We start from the raw sequence: 26,605 nt of genomic DNA on the forward strand, positions 1-26,605 counted from the left end.
GGATGGTAGCTGCACGGCAGGAAGTGCTGGGTGGGGGATTGTGGTGTTGTTGTGGGTAAGAGCTTTGCTTAAAACGGTGGGGAAAAGGAATGTGGTGAGGCTGGCTGGCATTGTGGCACAAGCTGAAAATGATTGCAGAGGAGGTGCTGGGGGAGGAGGGAGGTGTGGCTTCAAGGATTCGAGCAGCGTGAAGCATTGGCTTTACTGCCTCTAGAACCAAAATATAGAGAACCCAAAGTGCACTTAAAATGCTTGGCTAAGTCAATGTGTGACATTGTTATAGATAAAGCAGAGAAGAATCGTTTCAAAGCAGCAATTGTGGGTTGCTATCAAAAGGTATTCAGACCCCAGTTAAAACATAGTACAGGCTGTGCCCGGATAGGGAACAGAAATCTATCAATCTATTTAATGTGGAAATAGGAAAATATGTAAAAATCATTTGATTATAGTAAATATACCTTCACGAATGGCATAAAAGCACATCATGGCTAAGTAAGTAAGTTTATTGGCCAAGTATTCACATACAAGGAATTTGCCTTGGTGCTCCGCCCACAAGTAACAACATGACATACAGTGACAGTTATGAATGACTCAGAAAACACTAAATATTAATAATAATAAGACATTAATGATAAAACACCATTGATCAAGCATGTGAACCAACAAAATACAGGATCAAAGGGAGGCTACAGATTTTTGGCTGTTGAGTAGACCAACTACTCGTGAATAAAAACAGTTTTTATGTCTGTTTTTATAACAACAATTATTCAAAGTTAATGAGAGAGGGGAAGCTAGTACAGCTGTTCGTAGGATTAAACGTTTGTATTTTGGACTTGTATGTATTTGTATGTATTTCACCTGACAGAGCCCTGAGCTCTGGAATTTCCACCCGAGGATTCACTGCCTCTCTTAAAATGCACTTATTACCGACCTCTTGGACATGTGTTGGCGTCACTTGCTGTCGGGTGTCAAGTTTCATTAGGTTTGATAACGTGCATCTATATGTCCTGGAACATTTTGTTATTTCAGAAGCATTACTGTATATGAATGCGATCCCTTGTTATTGTTGGTGAAGAATTTTGGACATCTCTCAATCAATCCACTTTATGCTGTGAGAGAGGGTGACAACACACACAAAGGAGAAGACAGTAAATAAAGCCACTTTGTTATATGTGGATCTGAGGCATATAAAACCTATTTTTAAATCCTTTCATTAGACCAGATAGACCTGTTCTCGATCAGGTCAGTCTTGTTTTACTAGACTAATTCCACATGTTGTTTTGAATATTTACGTCGTTCTGTAGTTCAAGGAGTAACAGTGCTGACACAGGGGCCAGAGAGATAGAACAGCACTTGGCAAGCGTACACGGAAGTCGTCAGATTGCCAGCAACGCAACAATAGCATCATTACTGCCAAGATGTTTTCCACGTTGCTTTGCATAACTGCAGAAGATCTGTACAGAGGCCAGGCACAAGGAGAAGCCAACACAACATGTCTAATCACACCATGGGTGCACAATACAGGTCAAGTTCACTGTTCTCTGTACAGCCAATAGCACGCGGTTCCTTGTACACACCGTGACACTGCAGTAGACTTGCTGCCTTACACTGCAGCAATGGGAGCTGCCTGTACGAAGTTAGTACGTTCTCCCTGTGACCTCGTGGGTTTTCTCCAGGTGCTCCGGTTTCCTCCCACACTCCAAAGACGTACAGGTTTGTTGGTTGATTGGCTTTGGTAAGAATGTAAATTGCCCCTAGTGCGCAGGATAGTGCTAGTGTATGGGATGCTCGCTGGTCTGCACGGACCCGGTGGGCCGAAGGGCTTGTTTTTCGTGCTGTATCTCAAAATTAATCTAAACTCCCATTGATATCGCACTACTCCTGGTACAATAAGGCTGACACAAAGCCCCTAAGACAGTGCACTGATACCCACCATCCTTGGTACAGTAAGACTGGCATCCAACTCCTCATGTAGTGCCTCTGCAGTCACACTGTACCTGTTTCAACAGTGCCACAGATATAACACAGCTCCTGGTGTCTATCTCTTCCTACAGTTGCACTGTTCACATGGCTCTCGATAGAACATAGAACAGTACAGCACAGGAACAGGCGGGCCATGGTGGCCCAGCGGTAAGAGTTGCTGCCTTATTGCGCTTATAGCACCAGAGACCTGGGTTCGATCCCGATTACGGGTTCTGTCTGTACGGAGCTTGTATGTTCTCCCTGTGACCCCGTGGGTTTTCTCCGAGTGCGAAACACGGCCAAGGTGGTACTTCATCGCACGTACGATAGCATCACACCGCTCCTGGTACAGTAAGTCGGCCTCCTCAAGCTAGCATGTACCGAATAGTGAAAGGCTTAGATAGAGTGGATGTGGAGAGGATGTTTCCACTAGTGCGAGAGTCTTGGACCAGAGGTCAGAGCTTCAGAATTAAAGGACGTTCCTTTAGGAAGGAGATGAGAAGGAATTTCTTCAGCAGACAGTGGTGAATCTGTGGAATTTTGCCACAGAAGGCTGTGGAGCACGTCAATGGAGAATTTTAAGGTAGAGATAGATTGATTCTTGATTAGTATGAGTGTCAGGGTTATGGGGAGAAGGCAGGAGAATGGGGTTAAGAGGGAGAGATAGATCAGCCATGAATGAGTGGCGGGGTAGTCTTGATGGGCCGAATGGCCTAATTCTGCTTGTATTACTTATGACCTAGCACCTCAGTGCTGCACGATCTGAACGTCCAGTTTTCCAATGAGATTATAAACTATGTTGGCCAAGTTAGTGCAGTTTGACAAAGGGCAGGACAGGAGAAGATCATCATCTGTAGTGGAATGTATGGAGTCTAGATGGACGTGAAATGGAGAATATTGTAGAGGTTGACTGTTGGAATGAGGAGGAAGTTTCTGAAACCGAATGGGACAAAGTCATTGTTGTGCTACATTATACAAAGGGCATCAAGTCCAGAATGATTCTAAATGTACAGTGTGCACTTTACCTTTCATTGTTAGCAGATCCTGTATTTTTGCTCTCTGTGACCCAGTGTCACAAACATCCACGATTTTCCTCATTCCACCATTGGCAGCTGGCAAGGCTCCAAACCTCTGGAATTCCTTTCTCAAACACCACTGCTTCTCCAACCCTCTTGGAGAAGATGCTTAAACCAACTCTTCTTGACCAATCTAAAGTAATATCTCCTTGTCTTATTATCAACTTTGTTTTAATCGTAATTTCACCAATCCCTTGGGGAAACATACCATACTGGAGTTATTACATAACAGAAAATTCCTGTGGCATCACAGTTAAAGGTGAATCTTGTTTGCCAAGTGTAGGACACACCTTCATATTTATACAATGCTATTTATGCAATAGCTATTTAGATAATGCCAGGAACTCGGGCAGAGGTAGATTCCCTGTACTTTTCGAAAAAAAGATCTTGTCTCTCCTTCCCCCTGAACGTTCCCCAACTGCTCTGGAGACCCCACAAGGCAAGAGTGGTTCACCCGACTTGTGTCGTTGGGTTACAGGAGACCACGGGCAGGTCTGACAGACTGGCAAACCCTCTGATATTTCCCAGAGTGTTCAACAGAGTCACGACCATCCTGTGCATTCACCTCCTGCTCCGAGGGAAACCTCCACCTGTTCCATTTTCTCACCTCTTCTGTCAGCTTGTTGGCAGCTGTTCCATTGAGTGTGCCCGCCTGTCTGTGTTGTGTTGGTGGGTCACAGTTAGGACTGTGTCAGGGTAGAGGCACAGAGCTGCCGCTTGGCATTAGTGACGCAAGTAATACTTCAGTCTGGAGGAAGTGACGTGTCACGTTGGCATCCTGGAAATTTGATTGATGTTTGCCGGCTGTTATTGGAATAAATTACTGAATTAGCCACACACCGCGCCCCTGAATGTCTGAAATGTGATAATTCTGAACAACGCTGTCAACCAGTGAACGGGTTGTTGATAAGTTAGCATCGAGTGGGGAAGATCAGGCCAGGGGTTGGATACAAATCCTCCACAAGGAATGTATTTGTAGAGGAGTTTGGTGTGCAAGGCTTAACCATTCGATCACCAGAGGCTACACCACAACACAGTAGAGAGGAAGGGATATCTGCACCCCCCGTGTGTTTGTGCTATTTATTTATCAATTCACAGGACTGGCCTTGGTACGTTTATTGTCCCCACATATTTACCTCTGTTCTGAAGAAGATTTACTTTGCTTTAGAGATACAGTGCAGAAACAGGCCCTTCGACCCACAGAGTCCGTGCCAACCAGCGATCACCCCCCCCGCACACTAACACTACCCTACACACACCAGGGACAAATTACAATTTTTACCAGGCCAATTAACCTACAAACCTGCACGTCTTTGGAGTGTTGGTTGGAAACCGCAGCACTCGGAGAAAACCCACATGGTCACTGGGAGAAAATAACCATAGTTAGGATTGAACCCAGGTCTCTGGCGCTGTAAGGCAGCAAAACACCATCACTGTTCCACAGTGTCATGGCAGAGTTGCTGCCTTAGGAGATTCCTCAGAACGGGTAAATGTCAGGTTTAGGTTTATTATTGTCATATGTGATGAGGTCAAGTGAAAAGCTTTGTTTTGCATGCTATCCAAATAGATCAGATATACTACACTTCAATACAATCTTGACAAACTCAAGATAATAGATAGAGCAAAGGGTAAGATGCAGAGTGCAGAATATAGTTCTCAGTATCGTAACGCATCGGTTCCTTAGACAAAGTCAATGTCCACAATAGGTTAGCGGTCAATCTGACAGTATCCTTGTTTGTGGAAGGACTGTTCAGAAGCATGAAAACAGCGGAAGAAGCCGTTCCTGAGTCTGGTGGTGTGCACTTTCAAACTTCTGTATCTTCTGCTGGATGGGAGTAGGGAAAAGTAAGAATGTCCAGGGAGAGCCAAGACTTTGATTATGTTGGCTCTTTATCTGAGGCAGCGTTAAGTATAGAAGGAGTCAACAGGGGGAAGTCTGGTTTGTGGATGGACTGGGCTACATCTACAACACTGCAAAGAATATGCGTTATAGCTCTGTAGGTGAGCAGATTTCCTTTCTGAAGAACTTGATGGGCTTTTACAACAATCTCCTAGATTCATGGTTGCCATAACCGAGACTAGCGTTATTTTAAATTCCATATTTAATTACCGGTACTTGAATTTAATTCCCCATCCATGGGACATGTACTCTTGCTTCAATGGTCGAAAATAGAACAGGACAGAACATTCCCTTCAGCCCACATTGTCCATGACGGACGTGATGCCAAGTTAAACTGATCTTCTCTGCCTGCACATGATCCATATCTCTCCATTCCCTGCATATTCATGTACTTATCCAAAAGCCTCTTAAAGGACACTAGCATTTCTGTCCCCACCACTAACCCTGGCAGCGCGTTCTAGATACCCACCGTTCTGCGTTAATCTGGCTGTCAAGTCAATAAATGAACGGCTGTGTTACAGGGTGCTATTCTACATATGTATGTGCATGCTTACAAGTGTGCGTGTGTGTGCGTATGTGTGCGTGTGTGTGTGTGTGTGTGTGTGTGCGTGTGTGTGTGTGTGTGTGTGTGTGTGCGTGCGTATATTGGTGCAAGTGAACATTGTGTGATTGTGTGTCATGGGGCAATATGGCACAGAAACATGTCGTTCGGCCCATGCCAACCTCTTTGCTTATCCACACCAATAGTTTACCAGTTCACTCCACCACGGGTACCATGTAATCCCGTGCTACCTGCTCCATGGTCGGATAGTCGGCGACTAAACTGTCTCCCCCACCTGGTTTGCCAGGTGAGGAGGGGGCTGTGGACCCCCAGCAGGACCAAAAACAAGACTTGTCAAAGGGCGGATGAGCTCCTAGTGAGCCAACGGCCATCCACACTGCGTCGATAATGTTTTCAACCATTTAAAAAATAAAATAAAACATTAGAACAGTGTTCTTCGATGCCCATCTATTTTACTATCTATGTAAATAACTCCTAGATGTAGTCATTTTATCCGACTTGACAACCTACTCTGACAGTGAGTTCCCGACGTGTGCAAGAAACCTTCACTCTCAGATTCCGTTCTCCCTCTCACCTTTAAACATATGCCTACTTGGTTTTAATACCTCTATGATGGGAAAAATATTCTGTACATATATTGTGCCTCATAATCTTATTTACTTCACTTCGGGGAAGAGCAATGGAGAACCTGGCGTGGGGGGGACTGCCTTGGGGGAGGGGGAGGTTGGGGAGAACAAAGGGGAACCAGGTACGGGATACTTTGTAAATTTGTAAGCACCCTTTGTGTGACAACTATTTTCATACACAAATGTCACATGTGATAATAAAGTATGCATTAATTCATGTCACCTTCAGTCTCCTTTCGTTCTGGGAAAACAAGGGTTTCGGCCCGAAACGTTGCCTATTTCCTTCGCTCCATAGATGCTGCTGCACCCGCTGAGTTTCTCCAGCACTTTTGTCTACCTCCAATCTATCTATTCTCTCTCCACAACCAAAGTCCTCCAATTCAGACAACATCCTGTTGAATCCCTCTGCCCTGTCTCCAGAGTGCGTGTGTGCGTGCGCGTGCAAGCGAGCATGCATGTGTGTGTATGTGATGTGTGTGTGTGTGTGTGCACGTGTATTTTGATGCATGCACTCAGTTGCGTGAGTGTGTGGGGCATATGTTTACTAGCCTTTGTGTATCTAGCGTGCGTGCATGTGTGCATAGTTACATATCATAACCTCCCTCGTAAAACCGCCTTGTCATACCACATTTCTGCGTGTGGATTTCACAATGCTGATCTGAAAGGAATGCTAATACGTTGGTTTGAAAATATTTACTGGAGGAATTTGTTTACTGCACAATGAACAATGAAATTATCTGGATCAGAATTGCAAATCACAAAGAAAAGTATTGTGTTTGTTCAGCAAATCACTTTGTTATTTGTTTAGCACCTTATCATATCACTAAGCACTCTGAAGGGCAGTGAGTGTTGAGTGTCAAAGCATTTTGTACAAAACAAGGTCTAAAGGTTTCTCATTGGGAACAAAATGTTGAGCATCCAAGAGTGAAGAAGTCCCCTTGGATCTCAACATCCTTCACAAACTCCCATCTTCCTTGACAATGTACGTACTTGGTGCGTTTAACCTTGTTTGAACAGCCAGTTTACCAGTACGCCTATCATGAAGGAAATTAAGTAGTAGTGGGAGACTTGGGGCGTTGCACAAATTAAATAATGCTCCTTGGAACCACAAGACATTAAGAAAACACTTTTTAAATCTGTGTGCTGATTTAAAGGGATTGATTTAAAAACGTCCAAGCATTTATCTTGTTCCGTCACTCAGAGGGTGATGCATATGTGGAATGAACTGACAGAGGAGGTAGATGACACGGGTACACATTTAAAAGATACTTGGACAAGTACATGGATAGGAAAGGTTTAGAGGGATATGGACCAAATGCAGGCAGATAGAATTAGTTTAGATGGGGCATCATATCGGTATGGATGAGTTGGGCCTAAGGGCCTGTTTCTGTGCAGTACCACCTTTTGTAGACAGTTCACACACGCACTGCTCATAGTATCTTAAGGGCCTGTCCCACTTGGGCGTCATTTGCGCATCATGCAGGTGGCGCGTGAAGAATTAGTGAACCCCAAAATCCTGGGGCGCCTTGCGCGACCACATGTCACTGCCTACATCACCATGCACCATGCGCACGTAATGCACACCATGCGCGCTTCACGTGCGCGTCATGATGCGCGCATCGTAACGTGTAAATGGTGTCGCGTAAATGATGCGCAAATGACGCCCGTGGGACAGGCCCTTTAGAATCATTGAGTCATACAGCTTGGAAACAGGCCCTTCGACCTAACTTGCCCACACCGACCAACATGCCCCATCTACACTAGTCCCACCTGCCTGCATTTGGCACATACCCCTCGAAACATGTCCTATCCATGTACCTGTCCCCATTTCCACAGATACTTTTGAATTTTGCCTCAGTGAAGAAAACCCTCCAGTAGGAAGTGTCATTTCCCACTATGTGGCTTCACGTACATCCATCTCCCTACCTGGTTCACCATCTCCCCACAGTTTGTCACCACTGGCAGGGTAATATCCCTTGATCCGGGCATCCCACATTAACATCAATGGGCCCGGAACTGATCGCTGAGGAGCCTGGCTTCTGTTCTGACACTGCTCAAAGAATCAACTCCCTCGGCACTTTGACTCAGCTGCTTACTCACAGGTTTAAGAGTTCTGCACTTTGATCTTATAATCGTCTGCGTGTTACTGTTTCAAAGGTCATGGCTGAGGACTAAGTGGATTAAACCTACTGGACTCCCTCACCCTTCGTGTCAGCTGACAATGTCATATCATCAAAGCACCAGAATAGGCTTGTGGAGTGAGGTCCAACACCTGTACAACTATGTTGACATCCCCTTCAGCCTTGTGATGACTTCCATCTTGATCTTCCGAGTGTAAAAACCTCGCATCAGATCCCCCCTCACTTGCTGAGACCACGTATCATGTAACTAAACAAGCCCAGAGCATTAACAGGGAGGTCTTCAGCATGGAATCCCAGGCTGTCAATAGCCCTGGTTTGATCTCACGTCAGATGCAGAGCAGACAGATTTTTAACCCTTCATTCCCTGATTTCCAATCCATCCAACTTTGGTTCAAAACCCGCATTGATTTATTTTTTCATCTTTCCTCCCTCTTTCAGCTCGACTTTCATGCTCAATATACCTCAGATAACATGCTTCAAAGAAATCTCACAGGCCCCAGCTCTGAAGTGTAGCCCAGTTTGAACCTGTAGCCCTGAATCCTGTTAGTGCTGCAATCACCACTCTGTGATAACTCCTGCATTGATCAATGTGAATTCCTCCTTCCTGTTAATCTCCTTAACTCATTTCAGTAGGGGATACTTACTTCTCAGATTGATTTAGAAGCCTTCACACAAGGGAATAATTTAACGCATTCTCTGCTAAGACATTATCTTGCGTCTCCAGACACAATAATCCAGAACTTCATTGTTCCCATTAACATCTGCTTTTTATCGGAAATTTTTACTTGCTATTTTTATACTCGCCAAGATCTTGGTCTTGTTTTCCCTCTTTAATTTTTTCCTGTTTTACTACGGCCATGGGGTCATACAGAATTACAGCAAGAACAAGCAAATTAGAGAGGGTTTATTTCAGCACTTGCACGACTTGCTAGTCCATAAAGAGCCTGTCCCACTTAGGCGATTTTTTTCGGCGACTGTCCTAGCCGTAGCAGGTCTCCAAAAAAACGGCGACTGAGCCCCCCTTACGACAATGTCTACGACAATGTCTACAACAACCTAGCACCTAGTCGACGTCCAGCTACGGCAAGCTACCGACAACCGGCGACCCATTAGGACGTCCACCGACGACCAAACCTACGTCCACCCGCGATTCACTCGCCGGTTGAGATAGGTTAATGTAGGCAGTCGCCAATGGAATTCACCGAAGTCAGCACCGATAACAACCTACATCACCCTGGCGACAACTAACGACAGCACCTACGTCAGGTGAAGTCACGCTACGACGAGCCTACGGTCGCCGACTCTCGCCGAAAAGTTTTGAACATTTCAAAACCCAGCGACGACCAGAAAAATGCTACGATTATTTGGGCGACCGAGGAGACAACTCACGCCCATACAGGCGATATCCTGGTGACCTTGTGGCGACAGCCTACTTGCATGTACTTGCCTAAATAATCGCCTGTGGGACAGGGACGTAACTCTGCTTTTCATCCTCATTCCATGATGACTGGTTTACAATCGCAGAGTCACGCAGCACGGAAATGTGCTCTTTAGCCCATTGTTGTGACATTTGGGATAGGGATTGTGTCTGCTCAGCCCTAATATGAGGAAGCTTTGGGGAGATTGGGGAGTAATTGTTGAATCTCGTCCACTGCGCGGCAAAGTTAGTGGAAGAGAGAGAAGGGCAGAGGTGCAAACCATGGGGTGTGTGTGGCCACACTCTGTGTACGCTCACTGGCCTGTACATAGCGCCGTTTCATGGCAGCGTGACCAGAGAAAAAAATATTACAGCTGTGTTTTCAAGGTGCTTTTGTACTTCTGAGTTCAAGGGTAGTAACCCCCTGTGGCAAAAATACCAAGTGTCTGTTTACAGACTAAACACTGGTTCCATGATGCGTTCCTTCGCAAATGTGACTGGAACACAAAATCAATAACGTCTGATGTCAGAGCCAAATGTCAGCAGCAACGTGTCAGCCTCATGGACCACGTGAAGCTTCACTATACACACCCCCTTGTGCGTGTGGAGGTAAGTCTGTGCATACAGTCTAAGGCACCATCACAAAATTACTGGCACCTTGCTCAGATGTTGTCACAACAACCACCGTGAATGTAAGATCATTCTTCCTAATTTGCTTTGGACCAAGTGCATGTATTGGACTCTTATTTGCCACCTAGAATCCAATAGGGAGGGGATTAGGGGGGATATCCCCTGACTCCGCTATTTTCAAGAGCCCTATCTAGCTCCCTCTTGAAAGCATCCAGAGCACCTGCCTCCACCGCCCTCCGAGGCAGAGAACTCCACAGACATCAGAGACAGGCCCACCGGCCCATCAAGTCAGCGCAAACCATCAACACCCATTTTTTATCCTAACCCATTTTATGCTACCAAACATTTCCAACAACTCCCCCTGGACCTCACCACTCACTCATCTCCACATCAGGGGGCAATTTGCAGTGGCCAGTTAAACTACCAACACGCACGTCTTTGAGATGTGGGAGGAAACCAGAGCACTGGATAGACGAACACTCTCATATAGAAGAATGTGTACAGTCCACGCAGACAGCGGCAGAAATCAGAATTGAACCTGTGTTACTGGCGCTGTGAGGCAGCAGTCCTGTTAGCTGCACCACTGTGCCACCCACAGTGTGGCAACTCACCCTGGCTGGCTGAGTTACCTCTTTAAGTAATCTCCCTCAGTCATCCTGGGTGGCAGGGAATACCAGGAACATCCGCATCCCTGAGCACTTGCAAGGCTTTTTCATTGATCGCGATACATCTCAATCTGCAGCTGCATGTGAATCTCTAAGGAACCTTTCCAATTCCGGAGTGTTAGAGATAGGAATTTGCCTCTTTAAAGCAAGAAGAAGCAAGCCGAAAGTAGACGCATTAAGAAGCTTAAAGTCATTAGGCAGTATAATGATGTGCAGGGTTCATTAATCTCAACAGAGGCAGACTTCACAGGGTAAATGCTGAGAAGCTGTGTCTCACAGCTGGAGTGTTTTGGTTCCACAAGGCTGGCCACTTAGGTCGGAGCTGAAACCTCGCTTCACTTAGGAGATGATAAATTGCCGAATTCTGCTGCCCCAGAGGACCACGAATGGTCAGTTGATGGTCAGAGGTTGGAAGGGAATGGAGGGTTTTGGGATCAGACAGGAAAGTGGACCATGCTGGATCTAATTACTGGGTGGAGCAGGCCCAGAGGGCTGAATTACTAACTGCTCCTCATATTTTTCATTTTTTAAGGCTGCATTTAAGTTCAGATGTTTTTGTGCTCTGGTGTGGCATTCTGTAATTCTTGTATACATTGTTCCAAGAAATGATGATGTCAAACTTTGGGTGTTGCAGGATAGGACTGGGCTATTACTAATGTTGTTCAGCAGCTGTTAACACTTAAAGCCATTGCACTCCAAGGTACACGGCATGTCATGGCAGCGTGGCATGTAGATAAGTTCCCCCTCCCTCCAGAAAACGCCATTCACAAAATCGGTCAGATTCACAAAATAAGTAAGTAAGTTTATTGGCCAAGGGGTTGGACAGGCTAGATGCAGGAAGATTGTTCCCGATGTTGGGGAAGTCCAGAACAAGGGGTCACAGTTTTGAGGATAAGGGGGAAATCTTTTAGGACCGAGATGAGGAAAACATTTTTCACATAGAGAGTGGGGAATCTCTGGAATTCTCTGCCACAGAAGGTAGTTGAGGCCAGTTCATTGGCTATATTTAAGAGGGAGTTAGATGTGGCCCTTGTGGCTAAAGGGATGAGGGGGTATGGCGAGAAGGCAGGTACAGGATACTGAGTTGGGTGATCAGCCATGATCATATTGAATGGCGGTGCAGGCTCGAAAGGCCGAATGGCCTACTTCTGCACCTATTTTCTATGTTTCTATGTTTCTAAGTATTCACATACAAGGAATTTTCCTTGGTGCTCCGCCCACAAGTAATAACATGACATACAGTGACAGTTACGAATGACTCAGAAAACACTAAATATTAATAATAATAAGACATTAATGATGCACTGTTGTCCAATCAGTGAAATTTGAAAACGTGGGCTTCCACTTTCTCTCTCAACTCCGTCCTCGATACGTGTCCCTGTGTGGTGTCATCAGCACTCTCCCTTTTACTGTCAGACCTCTGTTGCTGAAACCCAGTCCAAAATATGCTCGATGTTCCAGGCTTAAAGTGGAGAAAAGAAAGTGCTGTATTCAATTCTGTTTTCCGCCAGAGTTGCTCCTGTCCGCACACAGGTAGCTGACCCTTTGAGAAACATGCCTCAAAGCTTGGCCGGCACATTTAGTTTTCATTATTACATTTACATTATGGAAAGATTAATTGGCCTAATTCAATAACATGTCATACCCAATTAGGCTAACAGTTACAGCACACTTATGCAAGTTCAGTAAGGCATCCACTTCCTGTGTTTTGCAGGAGTATTCGCTGATTTGAATGTGTAGATGAGAGTTAATGAGGGCAGTTTGCAGGTTTGTTGTATCTGATGACCTCATTTTGATGCCCCTCAAGTTTTATCACTGCCTTAGTTTCCCTCAATGTCACTTCAGGTTCAACGCAGGGACGCTAGTACACAGAAGGGTGAGGGAGAAGAACTGCACTGTCAAAGGTGCTCAATCCTTGCACAGTGTTGCAGCACAGGCTGTTCGGCCTGTCGAGTCTATCCTAGCTCCTGGGCAGAGCAGCCATTTGAACATTGTGCATTCACGACATTGTTTAAGTTTCAGTTATGTTTATTGTCACGTGCACCGAGGTACAGTAAAAAACTCTTTGTTGCATGCTATCCAGTCAGCGGAAAGACAATACGTCATTACGATCAAGCTATTTACAGTGTGCAGATACATGATAAGGGAATAACCTTCAGTGCAAGGTAAAGCCAACAAAATCCGAACAAGGGTAGTCCGCGGGTCACCAATGAGGTAGATAGTAGTTCAGCACTGCTCTCTGGTTGTGGTAGGATGATTCAGTTGCCTGATAACAGTTGGGAAGAAACTGCCCCTGAATCTGGAATCACACCTTTTGCCAGATGGGAGAGGGGAGAAGAGGAAGTGGCCAGGGTGTGACTCTTCCATAATTATGCTGCTGGCCTTGCCGTGGCAGTGAGGTATAAATGGCATCAATAGAAGGGAAGTTGGTTTGTGCGATGGTCTTTACTGCATCCACAGTTCGTTGGCAGAAATCTCTGTTGTGGATTCATTTGATGTTCAAATATCAGTGTCTTTCAAATTTTCTTTAGTTGAAGTGTTCAAACTTCTTATCAACAGATTCTATTTGGGTGTTCCTCACATAATTGCCATATAATTGCATTGATGCAACATGCTGTTTAGGCAGTCATTTTGTGCAGGATGATCCCATAAAGACAAACCAATAAGTCTTTGGAGTGTGGGAGGAAACCGGAGCACTCTGGAGAAAACCCACACAGGTCACGGGGAGAGCGTACAAACTCCGTACGTACAACACCTGTAGTCATGATCGAATCTGGGTCTCTGGCAGTAACTCTACCGCTGCTCCACCATGCTGCCCTTTCTGAAGAACCAGCTGAAGCCCAAACTGAAAATCTGACATCACAAATTTATGACCCAGGATCTCACCAACCTGAGTCTGAGGAAGGGTCTCAACCCGGAACGTCGCCTATTCTCCAGTTTGACCGGCTGAGTTTCTCCAGCTTTTTGTGTCTATCCTCACTGACCTCAATTTACAATGACTGTGTGATTTGGTGCTGGACATTTATTGGGCACCAGCATAAGCTGGGAAGTCCTCGTTCATAAGGAGTAACATGTCACTAAGGATGGAAATCTCACACACATTTTCAGCAAGAACCTGCATCTTTACAGGGCTGAGGGAAGAACAGCATTGCTGGAAATGGATCTGGAAAATCAGTCAATAACGAGAGCAATTTCCATTCATACAGCACCTTCAATAAGGGGTGGGAATTAATAAGCTTTGGCTTCTTCCTGTTCCTTTTCTAACATACGATTTCATTTATTTATAGATATTGTTTATGACCCTTTATAAATATTCTTGTTTTTTTGTTGTATTTTGTATGCTGTTTCACACTTGCTTTTTATTATTTTATTTTGTTCGAAATAAAGAATTAAATAAAACCTTTAACGGAGCAAAATGGCAATTGGCAATGTAATAACACATTAAAATACTAAGCCAAAGATGCACCAGAAAAGATGGAGAGAGGGTCCAATACTTGTAGGAAGGAACTGCATCAGCATTGTTTTAAACCAAAGATAGACACAAAACGCTGGAGTAACTCAGCGGGTCAGGCAGCATCTCTAGAGAGAAGGGTAAACCTTGCCACTTTCATTTCACTGCACATCTCGTATGTGTATGTGACAAATAAACTTGACTTGACTTGACTTAACCTGAATAAGAGTCTCGACCCGAAACGCCACCTATTCCTTTTCTCTAGAGATGCTGCCTGACCCGCTGAGTTACTCCAGCTTGTTGTGTGTCTATGATGTGGTCCAGTAAACGTTTTAAAGGAGAAAAGAGCGGCCAATAGAATTAGGGAGGGAAGCAAAAGCCAGGGGTTTGACGGCACGTGTTATTGTTGCGGGAAATTTCCTGGGTTGGTAAGTGAAGTTTCAAAAAGGGGAAGTGTTACAATGAGTCAGGGGTTTTCCAACGCTTTTTATAATCAGGGGAAATTTTGAGACCGTCCCTAACGTGGGTGTTCAGTGCTGCTTGCTGCCTACTCTGTGGGAGGTGCTATAGAACATGATCTTTCTCAGTGAAGTACCACCCTCAAACCTGTTGGATCGGTTACTTTGCAAAGGAGGCAGTAGAGAGGGGGAAATAAGAGTGGGGCGGGCTAAAGGCTTATTTACAAAGTCTAAGCCCATCACTCTCTCTCACACACACACACACACAGTCGGTGCACCCAGAGAGACACAGAGAGAGAGAGAGACGGGGCCGGGTAAACCCAGCGGGGATTTTCATTTGGGGAAGTTGGATTCACTTGATCTGTGGCTCCCAGAGCCCGGCTTGTTCAGTATCGAACTGAGCCACGCAGCGAGAGGACACAGACCTGTCACTGCAGAAGATGAGGGTAAGTTCTCGCGTTTATTTCATGATTTAATGTTCGAATATCAGTGTAAGGGTTCTATCAGATTTTCTTTAGTTGAAGTGTTCAAAGTTCTGATAAACAGGTTCTGTCCCGTCTTTTCCCCAGCATTAATGTCTGTGTCTCTACAGTATGTCTCTGTGGTCTGATCCCTCCTTTGGTTTCTGTGTGCCCTTTGTACCAGCTCCAGTATATGTACAGTAAACATTCCCCACCCCGTAGATCTGTATAGTCAGTGTATTTGTACAGGCAGGGAAGGGTGTATCGGTCTCACCCCTGGGCAAGAGACGTGGTTTTAACACAAAGAGTTAACTTGGGCAGGTTGCAAAAACAGGTGCATTACCTTAGACCTCCTGATATGCAAAGCTCCAAGCGTGAAACTCTGTGTGTGTGTTGTTCGCTGGTGGAAGGGAGGCTGTGTATTTTGTGCCTCCTCGCTGCTAACTCCTGAATAAACACTGGGTGGATGGGGATGGGTCTTTTCCCGCCTTCCTCTCCCGTACAGTCCCGTCTGTCCCCTGTCTGTCTCTCTACGTATGTGCCGGGGAGAGTCTGTGAAACTCAGTGAAAAAATATATCAGCGTAAAGATACCTGATCCAAACTAATCATCCGTTACAATGCCGAGGGAGCACTGTCAGAGGTGTCATCTTCCCACTGGGACATTAAACTGAGGCGGGGGTAGAAGATCCAGTGGTAGAATCTGAGGAAGAGTGGGGCAGCCTAGTCTGATGTTGCTGGTAGTACTTAGTTCTGGAAACTAAAACAAAGTGACTGGCTCTTTACTGTAGTGAAGGTCTGTGAATCCTGCTATACATCATTTAATCTGCTACATAACAACAGTGCCTAACAACAGCACCTACACTGGCCTCTCAAAGGGTATGACTGTTTATTCTTGCCCTATATGTAACTCGGTGCTGACGTCTTGTGTATGTACACACAAGCCCCAGTTCCTCTCAGTACTGATCGGGTAACAGGGTCAGTGGCTTGCATTGCTTTGCCAAGTTACAGCTGTACTTGAACTGGTGCCTGATGTGAGCACCAGTAACTGTTTACCGACAGACCATCAGCTGACTGCTTCACAGATCTTTATATACTTTTAGGACCAAGCTAAGAATGCAGATCACACTTGGAGTTCATCTGATGTAGGGGCAAAATATATTCGTTTTAATTGTGCCAATCACAGCCTTGGTTTTGACCCGAAGAACCTTCCACCCGAGTGTGGGGAGTGTAGCCATCGTTGTAACGTGAAGAAAGTGGCTCCTGGATTGTGCACAGCAAGATCCCACAGAGAGTAGTGTGGTCACGAGCAGACTGTGTGAGTTGTCAGCAAAGTTGTGTTGCGTGTCAGTACCCTCATAGTGTAACAGGAACTTCACAGATCACCCGTCACTTGGTACTTAGATCCCACTGGTCTGATGGAGGGAAAACATCAGATCAGGTCCAAGATAGACACAAAATGTTGGAGTGACTCAGGCAGCATCTCTTTGAGAGAAGGAATGGGTGAACATATCGGGTCGAGACCTTTCTTCAGACAGTCAATAGACAATAGACAACAGGTGCAGGAGTAGGCCATTTGGCCCTTCGAGCCAGCACCGCCATTCAATGTGATCATGGGTGATCATCCCCAATCAGTACCCCGTTCCTGCCTTCTCCCCATATCCCCTGACTCCGCTATTTTTAAGAGCTCAATCTAGCTCTATCTTGAAAGCTCTCTTGAGTCAGGGGAGAAGGAGACTAGAGATATGGAGGGGTAAGGTGTGATCTGAGCTCAGGTTCAACAATGGAGCTACCCATCAGTACTGGTGCAGGGGTGGCTATCCAGATTCTGTGCATGGATTTTGAATCGACAGGCGAGATGAACCCAAAGCATGCCAACACTGGCACTCAGTCCTCACACCTCCAAAACCCCTCTCTACACACCATCCCACCCCAGATTTCTGTGTAGACAAGTTGATGTGTCGACAAGCTGCAAAGGGTTACAGAGCATCAGGTGCATTGCAGTTCCATCGCTTGTGGAACAGGCTGCCTACACTCCAAGCACGTACATATCGTTCCCTACAGCCGTCTCCCAACTTGGCCCAGATGAAGTGAGATAGTTGTGTATTTTTAACTCGGTGCATTCACGAGATGTTTGACGAGCTGTGAGCAACTTGCTGGAATGTGAATGAGGCACTGTCTCTTCCTGTATTGGTCAATAGTTGCTTCAGGAATGATCCAGCTATTTTCCTTTTGGTTTGCTCCCTGCATTCACAGCAAGACTTGGAGTCCAACAACATCCTGAGATTGGCCATTGTGGCTGCTCTGTCAACTGATGAGCAGTTTAGGCCCTCCTTGTCCCTCTTCACTGACCACTCTGACTTCAGTCTTAGTTTTTTAGGTTTGTTTAGTTTAGGGATACATCGCGGAAACAGGCCCTTCGGCCCACCATGTCCGCACTGACCAGAGTTCCCTGTACACCAGCACTATCCCACACACACTAGGGGTGATTTACAAATTTACCATAGCAAATTAACCTACAAACCTTGTACGTCTTTGGAGTGTGGGAGAAAACCAGAGTACCTGCAGAAAACCCACGTGGTCACAGGGAGAACGTACAAACTCCATACAGGCAGCACCCGTAGTCAGGATCGAACCTGGGTCTCTGGCACTGTAAGGCAGCACCACCGTGCACCACCACTAGTCAAATGGACTTGACTTTATTTTCCCCAACAAACAAATCATTTGATATCATTGTGTACCGATTATTTTTAGAATAGTGTGAGCATTTTAATGAATGTCAAACATTTTCTGGGCAACACAGAGTCAACATAGAGGGTTCTCTAGTGACTCAGGTTCAATCCTGATTTCCCGCACTGTTTGTGTGAAGTTTGCACGTTCTCCCTGTGATCAAATGAGCCCTCTGGCTTCCTTTGACATCTCACAGGTTAATTGGCCACTGTAAATTAGCCCCCAGTTGTAAGTGGCTGATAGGAGAATCAGAGGCAGTTGAAGGGTGTGGGAGAGGATAGGTCATGGGGAACTTAGTGGGAGGAATGGGAAGGACAGAATTGCTTTGAGACTGGCCTAGGCCTGATGGGCCAAATGGCCTTGTTCTGTGTTGTACGGAAGGATGGGCAGTTCTGTTGTCTGACGATTTAGACACAGCCATGATGGAACAACAAACTTTCCACAGTCACAATGCGGAGGGAAAGTCGGAGTAAGACGGTGTTCCCATAAACATGTTTGTACAATAACATTGCACAGTTTTGTTTCCAGGCTTCTGTGTTCAGTGCATACTCAATGTGCTTTGGAATTTGGCTGGTAGGTTCTTGTTGAGCCCTGAAACATCCAGACAGTCCAAACATTAAATTCCGATCGTAGCAAAGAATAACCTTGATGGAAACATTGGCACAGAGAGGGAAAGAAGTTTCAAATTTCAGTCATTGTCCGTCAATTTACCTGAACTATTTTTGGGTCTAGTCATGTGTGAGATATCACTCACGGCACAGTCCTTAACACCTTGTCTCCTACCTGAGAACTGGACTGAAGACCACTCTTATCCTGTGGAGGTTCTCTGTTGGTGGATTGCAAGATACAGCATAGAAACAGGCCCTTCTGCCGACCCAGCCCAGACCGACCATCGATCATCAGTTCTATGCTTTCCCACTTTCTTATCCACTCCCGTACACATTAGGGGCAATTTACAGAACTCCATTAATCTAAAGACAACAGGAACCTTTGGGATCTGGGAGGAAACAGGAGCATCGGAGCAACAAGTTGCAGGGAGAATATGCAAACTCCACACCCAGTAGCACCCGAGGTCAGGATCGAACCCATGACTCTGTCACTGTCAGGCAGTAACTCTACCAGCTGTGCCACTGTGTTCTAGTGCTCTGAATGTGCTGTCCAGTTCATCTCACCCTTTACTCACTGCCGTCCAACATCTTTCCATTGTAAGGACATAAACAGTCCCAAAATGAGGAGGGATTCTGCTCCCACCACAATGGTTCACATCTCCCTAAGGTACTTGGACTTTGGCCAGGAAATGAAGTTCCTTGTCCACAAGGGGGAGCCCCATTCGTGCAGCAAGCTTTGTTTGGGAAGGTTTGCAAATCTCATTGTTAACTGGGTTAGCCTGTGCCTTTAAGATTTCACAGGGACATTTAAAAACATTTTTTCTCAGCACTGGACCACGGATCAGGAAGCAGCATTAATGAGGTCAGGGTTCCTGCCTCTGTATCTGAGTTTGTTTTCTTTAACCTGCCCTGTGTGTTGGTCCTGACCACTGCTGTGTTTTGGTAGTGGGGCTTGCATCTCGTGGCGCAGAGCACACAATGCAGGGGTTAATCCCGGCTGATAAACAGGGACCTGGGAGTGGCTTGGGAAGCATTTGTTATCCAAACAGGACTTGTCCTCCTTTATCCAGACAGGATTGCTCTGCTACTCTGTGATGCAGGGAAATAATGACCCATTTACAGAACAAGATCCCACAACAGCAGTGTGACAAACAGCCAGATAACCTGCTTGGCTTTGAGAAAAATAAAACACAACCCCAAACTGCTTGCCTGACTGGATCTAATGCTTTGGATGTTGTTCCTGGCTTGTTTTCTTTACAAGATTGTACTTTTTCTGTTTTATCAATACGAAGAGGTTCCCCGCGAGTTACCTACTGTCTAAATGTACAAGTCGGTACAACAGAGGAACATGCCCTTCGGCCCTCAATATCCGTGCCGAACATGATGCCAGGTTAATCTAATCTCCTTTGCCTGTACGTGATCCATTCCCTGCGTAATGTGCCTATCTAAAAGCCTCTTAAATTCCCCTATTGTATCTGCGTCCACTATCCCAGGCAGCGCGTTCCAGGCACCCACCATGCTCTGTGAATAACAACTTGCCCCGAACATCTCCTTTCTATTTTACCTCTTGCACCTTAAAGCTACGCCCCCTAGTCTATGACATTTTCACCCTGGGAACATGTAGGTATGTCCTCTATACTTTGATCTTTCCTACTCAGATAAGTTATCCAATCTGTAAGCGAGTCATTCAGAACTCTTCCCCTGCATCTAAACCCCCTTTCCCACTGCCTTAGTGCTCTGACTGTCCCTGGGTTCCAAGTGAACCAGTGCTTACATCTCCTTAAAAAAATTCCCCTCCTGGCTGTGACATTTTTCCATGCCTTCACCCCTCTCTCCCTCCACAATCTCTTTCTGTTGCGGATCTTGGCACCCATATATTTTACGTCTCCTTATCATCCCTGCTTGCAATCGGTTCACCACTGGTGGCCTTGCCTTCGCTGCCCAGCTGTGTAAGAACGGATAGTATTAATGTGCGAGGATCGCTGGTCGGCGTGGACTTGGTGGGCAAAGGGCCTGTTAGTGCGCTGTATCTCTAAACTAAACTAAAAACTAAACAGCAAGTGCTAAAGGCTTGATCAGCAAACAAGAGTTGGTAGAGATTGAAGGAAGCAATGAGACTCAGCTGGTGGGATGACCTAAGTGGGAAAGGACTAATTACATCTGCACCCCACTAGGTGCCTGTTAGTGAAGAACGAGAGATATTGATGGTGGTAGAAAAACACAGGTCATTAATGTCCCAGCCAGGAGACGGTGGCAAAGTATATGGTGGCCATTATCAATGAGAGCTTGGTGTATACAGATTGTCTGCCACTCACCTACTATACAATACGGAACATACTTGGTTATTATCTGGCTGGAGCTGGCTGTGTACAAATTGGCTGCCTGGCCTCTCTTCTTCACTTCAATGTCTACCACTGTTCAACCCTTTGGGACTTCCCCAAGGTCATGAGAGATGCTTCAGAAAGGAAGGAATGTCGCGATGAAACGGGAGGTGCGGCAGGTCTGGGTTGCTGACGTGTTCTCTTTTGTTGTTCCAGGAAACTATGCCCCAAACGCCAATCTTCCCAAGCATGCTTGGCACCAGTTGTAGCAGTCATGTGCAGCCAGACATGCAGGAGAAGTGTGGAGATCCAGTATACCAGGACGGCAGTCTGGTGTCGGGATCCCTCGAGGCACTGATAGAGCACTTGGTACCCACGGTGGATTACTATCCTGATGTGAGTATTCTGTACCGATCATTTTCCTCACTCTTTCAACCAGGTTCTGTTAGATGAGGACTTTGTTTTTGCTGTTGGCCTTGTTAGCAATGAATCTTCCCATCAGGGTTTGAGTTGAACATGGGTAACATTATGGATGAGAAATGGATGACCTTCCCCAGTAAAGCCCTTTTCTCTGGGGGACACTAAAATCAGAACTCTGCAGACGCTGAAAATCTGAAATAAAAACAGGAAATGCTGGAAACCTTTAGCGGGTCGGGCAGCATCAGCGGGAAGAGAAACCAAGTTAATGTTTCAGTTTGAGGAGCCTTTAAACACAGTTTCTGTGACCCATGTACAAGCCTGACCTTGGGTGCTGTCTGTGTTGAGTTTGCATGTGTTTGCTCCTGATGCTCTGATTTCATCCCATGTCACAAAGAGATGTCTGATGGTAGATTAGTTTGTCCGAAGTGTTTGAATCTGGGAGATTTGATGGGAGTGTGGAAAAGATAAAATTGAGATGAGTGTAGTTAGGTGGTTGGTGGTTGGCATGGACATGATGGGCTGAACAATCTTTATCCATGCTATATGACTATTTTAATGTTGGTATTTTATCCACATTATTTACAATGTCTGTAATAATCCTGCTTTTGTGAAGTTTTGACTTGTGTGACTGTAGGTTTAGGGACAAGGAGCGAATGAATGTTTATCTGTTCCCCTCTCTACTACACAGCGGACTTACATCTTCACCTTCCTCCTGAGTTCGCGTGTCTTCATCCACCCTCAGGAGCTGCTGGCACGAGTCGGGCAAATCTGCACCAAGCAGTTGGAGACTGGATCAGAGGCAGATAAGGTACGCAGCTGAGAATACTAGCGTTGCCCTTCCAGCTGTGCATCTAGGTTTGTCAGGGGCAAGATGGACACAAAATGCTGGAGTAACTCAGCGGGACAGGCAGCAACTCTGGAGAGAAGGAATTGGTGACGTTTCGGGTCAAGACCCTTCTTCAGACTCAATGAAGAGCAGCCTCGCAGCTCGAGCTGCTCTTTCAACACCCTCTCCTCTGTGATGGCGGGGATCTGAGTGATCACTGTCTGTTAAATCAAACACAGGTCGCCCATGGATAACAAACATGTTCTGTTTTCACAGGTCAATTTTGTTGACATTTTCACACCTTACCCTTCCATATCTCTCGTCTCTGTCTCCCCTGACTCTCAGTCTGAGGAAGAGTCTCAACCCGAAATGTCACCCATTTTTCCCACCCGAGATGCTGCCGACCCTGCTGTTACTCCAGTATTTTGTGTCTATGGTGTGAGCCAGTTCCTTCCTACACATTATATATGCCCTTCAATTTGTCACCCTCAATATCAGGTGAACCCCATCTTCAACTGTCCCATGTATTAGCTCTGCCACTGGTGCAACATCGCTCAATGTTACTGTTTACAGAATGTACAGCTCATTGATAACACATCCCAAAACTGTGCCCTCTGCTGCCTGGGAGAACAAAGGCAGCTGGCACAAGGGAACATCACCACCTTCCAGTACCGCTCCAAGTCCTACATCATCCAGACCTGCAAATATAACGCTGGCTCTCTGTCCGCACGGGGACTAAATCCCAGGACCTCCAACCAATCAACATTATGAAGACACAACGAACTACAGATGCTGGAATCTTGAGCAAAACAAAAAGTACTGGAGTAACTCAGTGGTCCAGGCAGCATCTGTGGAGGGAATAGGTGGGTGATGTTTACTTAGCATTTATCTGACTAAAGAAAGGTCCTGAATTGAAACCTCGCTTATACATTCCCTCCACAATTGCTGCCTGATCCACTTCATTCCCTCAGCACCTTGTCTTTGGACCATGGTGAACATACCTTCACTTGACATGGAGTGCAGTGGTCATATATGGCAGATCCTAAGGACCATTAGGATGGGTAATAAGTGCTGGTTCTGTCAGAGAATCTGACATATGTAACTGAATTCAATTGACACTTCTCCCCCCCCCCCCCCCCCCCCCCCCCACACCCCACCCATTAGGATGTTTACTTGAAATGTCCAGGGTCAGCATTTAGTTTATTGTCACGTGTACATTGAACAGCTATTGTTGCATGCTAACCAGTCAGCGGAAAGACACTGCATGATTACATTTAAGCCATTCACAGTGTACAGATTCACGATAAAGGGAATAATGTGAATAACGTTTACTGCACGATAAAGCCAGTAAAGTCCGATGAAGGATAGTCCGAGCGTCTCCAATTAGGTAGATAGTAGTTCAGCACTGCTCTCTAGCTGTGGTAGGATGATTCAGTTGCCTGATAACAGCTGGGAAGAAACTGCCCCTGAATCTGTGCATTTTCACACTTCTTTACCTTTTGCCCGATGGGATAGGGGTGAAGAGGGACCGGGACACACTGGCATTTGTACGCCTGTGTGGCTTCGTAAAAATCCTTGCTGAAAGAATGAAAGCTCGGAACACGAAGGATAAATAAAGAGGCTGTCAGCAGCGGGGCTGTGGTTTGCACAGGCTTGATGACAGGGGCGTGCGAGGAAGATTTGAAATGTGTCTGTGACAGGGGCTGCAAACGCCTGTGTCGGCAGCTCGGAGTGTGAAACCTGACAGCTCTGATGAACTCGCTCACTGGGGATAATCTGTGAGACTGAAACGTGGTTTGAACAATGTCCCTGCAAAATGTGGACGAGCTCCACTGGGAACAGAAGGGAGTTTTTACAGTTCTCGGGTTAGATCCGAGCCTGCCTCTGGCAGATGGCTGTGAGTCATCTGTTTGTGTCACCAGTATCCCGGCAGCATGCATTAAAACACTTGCATTTCTGTTGCGCCTTTCAGCAACCCAAATGAAGACCTTTGGGATAAGACCACGGTTGCAGTGCAAGGCATGTTGCTGCTGATTTATGCATAGCTAGCTTCCACAAGCAGCCATGGTCCAGGGGCAGATGGCTTCCACACTTTCTACCTTATAACAGTGACCACATTTCCAGCTCTTTACTGAATGCCTTTGCCACCACTCTCGCAGTGACTTCCTGATCCTACCATTCGCCGTCTTTATGAAAATACAGCATTTTCCTCGCATCGCTTACGGTTCTTCTGCCAGTCGCCTTCACTCTTTTGTCCTCTGGTTCTTGATAGTTTGCCCAATATTCTCTCCCTCTTCACTCTCGGCGTTGAACCGCATACAGAGACGTGGAGAGGTGATTACAAGGGGAAGGGGGGGGAGAGAATGAGGCTTACAGGGAGACTTTCAAAGCTTAGGATGAAGTTAGGGCGGCTGGTAGAGCCCCTGCCTCGCACCGTCAGAGATCCGGGATCAATCCTGACCTCGAGTGCTGGGTGTGTGGAGTTTGCACGTTCTCCCTGTAACCTCATGCATTTTCAGTTTTCTCCCACATCCCAAAGACGTGCGGGTTTGCAGGTTAATTGGCCCCTGTACAATTGCCCCTTGTGTGTAGGGAGTGGATGTGAAAGGGGGAACTTGTGTGAATGTTGATGTTTCCACACTGTATTTTCCAATCAATCAGTTTGACGGTTCAGCTGTCATTGTTAACAGTAACAAACCACAGGCAACTTTAAACTCACAATGCTGTTACCGTTGGGGTGTTGCCTTTCTTATAGTTCATTTCTTCACTGTTACTCTCATTACTGAATTTCCTTCCTCAATTGCTTTCTTCCTTCCTCCTTTTCTTTTCCTTTGCCTCTCTGCCCTAAGCGTTGACCTTCAGCTGGTGATCACTTGCGCTCTCTGCGTGTTAAAGGAAGCAAAGCAAGAAAATTGTGATTTTGAAAGCCAATGTTTTTTTAATATATGGTACAAAGATGCACAGAGTCTTTTACCCAGAGTAGGGGAATCGAGGACCAGAGGACATAGGTTCAAGGTGAAGGGGAAAAGATTTAATAGGAATCCGAGGGGTAAAATTTCAACACAGAGGGTGGTGGGTGTATGGAACAAGCTGCCAGAGGAGGCAGTTGAGGCTGGGACTATCCCATAAGATAAGAAACAGTTGGACAGTTACATGGATGGGATAGGTTTGGAGGGATATGGACCAAGCGCAGGCAAGTGGGACTAGGGTAGCTGAGACATTGTTGGCCAGTGTGGGCAAGTTGGGCCGAAGGGCCTGTTTCCACACTGTATTACTCTATGACAACGATTAGCCGGCACATTGACAAGTTACTGATGGTCTTTGGATCACTAATATTGGCAAAAACCCTTCTCTATGGAATCAGTTGACCATATTTGTAACATACAGAATGAGCGGCATTTACTTTGTACTTATCATGTTCATTAGATCATTTCAGTGGTGGATGCCCAGACACACTGCGGGGAGAAGTTAGAACCAGACACAGCAGCAAAGTTTAAAAGACCTATGGCCAAGCATGGATTTACTTGCCATGTGCAGGCAGATGTTGTTAGTTAGACATGGCCTCATTGTCAGCACAGACTTGACGGGCCGAAGGGCCAGTTCCTGTGCTGCTCTGCTCACTGCAGACAGCAGAGTGGTTTATTAGAGTATTCATTGTGGTCATGCAAAATACATGGGAGCCAATTGGCACACACCTTCATGTACTAATCTAATAATAATCACTGTTCACTAACGTTTACCACTGCTGATTAATGGCTAAACATTGATCGCATACCAGGCAGAAGCCCCTGGTCCTTTCTGCTAAATGATGCTATGGTGACTTTTGTGTCCAACTGTGCAGCCAGTCTGTGGTAGGATCTTGTGTTGGACATCTCATCTGAAAGGTAGCATCTCTGAATTAGATATTGGTCATTGGTGTGGAACTCAAATCCACAACCTCCTACCCATTGTGTAAGGAGAGTACTAACCACTGTGGCACCTGCTGACATACAAGCAGGCTTTTTGTATAATGAAAGCTGAACTGCCAGATCAAATATTTACCATGTAGTCTGGCCCTCTCGATGGGATTGTAATTTAGTTTATTAACTTCGGTTGATTCCCAGTGCCAGTTTGTCACAAGTCAAACATGGAGTTAAAAGCTGCTCCTCTCTGACCCCAAGATCATGCCCACATTTGGTGCTCTCACCTGCCCCTCTGGTGCTGAGTATAGACACAGGTTGAGGGTGAATGTCTGCGAGTCCTTCTCTCCTGGCATGGTGCCACAGCTGCCTGCGGTGACGTCAAACTGTTGAGAACAGGCAGTGCTCCGCGATAGTATATCAAGGCTAGATGCCAATGTCAGGCAGCTTCGTA

The 26,605-nt window shown here is 46.0% G+C and overlaps 1 protein-coding gene across 3 annotated transcripts in view; it reads left to right on the forward strand.

Moving 5' to 3' along the window:
* The window catches only part of LOC129712930 (ras-GEF domain-containing family member 1A-like), a 177,581-nt gene that overhangs the window by 129,109 nt on the left and 21,867 nt on the right, over nucleotides 1-26,605 (forward strand). For 2 of the 3 annotated variants that reach the window (XM_055661713.1, XM_055661715.1), the window contains 2 exons: nucleotides 21,223-21,402; nucleotides 22,115-22,234. In XM_055661713.1, coding sequence (XP_055517688.1) covers nucleotides 21,223-21,402; nucleotides 22,115-22,234 — 300 coding nt within the window. Of the gene's footprint in view, nucleotides 1-15,058; nucleotides 15,335-21,222; nucleotides 21,403-22,114; nucleotides 22,235-26,605 lie in introns of those variants that run through there. The other variant, XM_055661714.1, reaches the window with a different exon arrangement.

Source organism: Leucoraja erinacea, chromosome 34, assembly GCF_028641065.1.
Source record: "Leucoraja erinacea ecotype New England chromosome 34, Leri_hhj_1, whole genome shotgun sequence".
Taxonomy (NCBI): Eukaryota; Metazoa; Chordata; class Chondrichthyes; order Rajiformes; family Rajidae; genus Leucoraja; species Leucoraja erinaceus.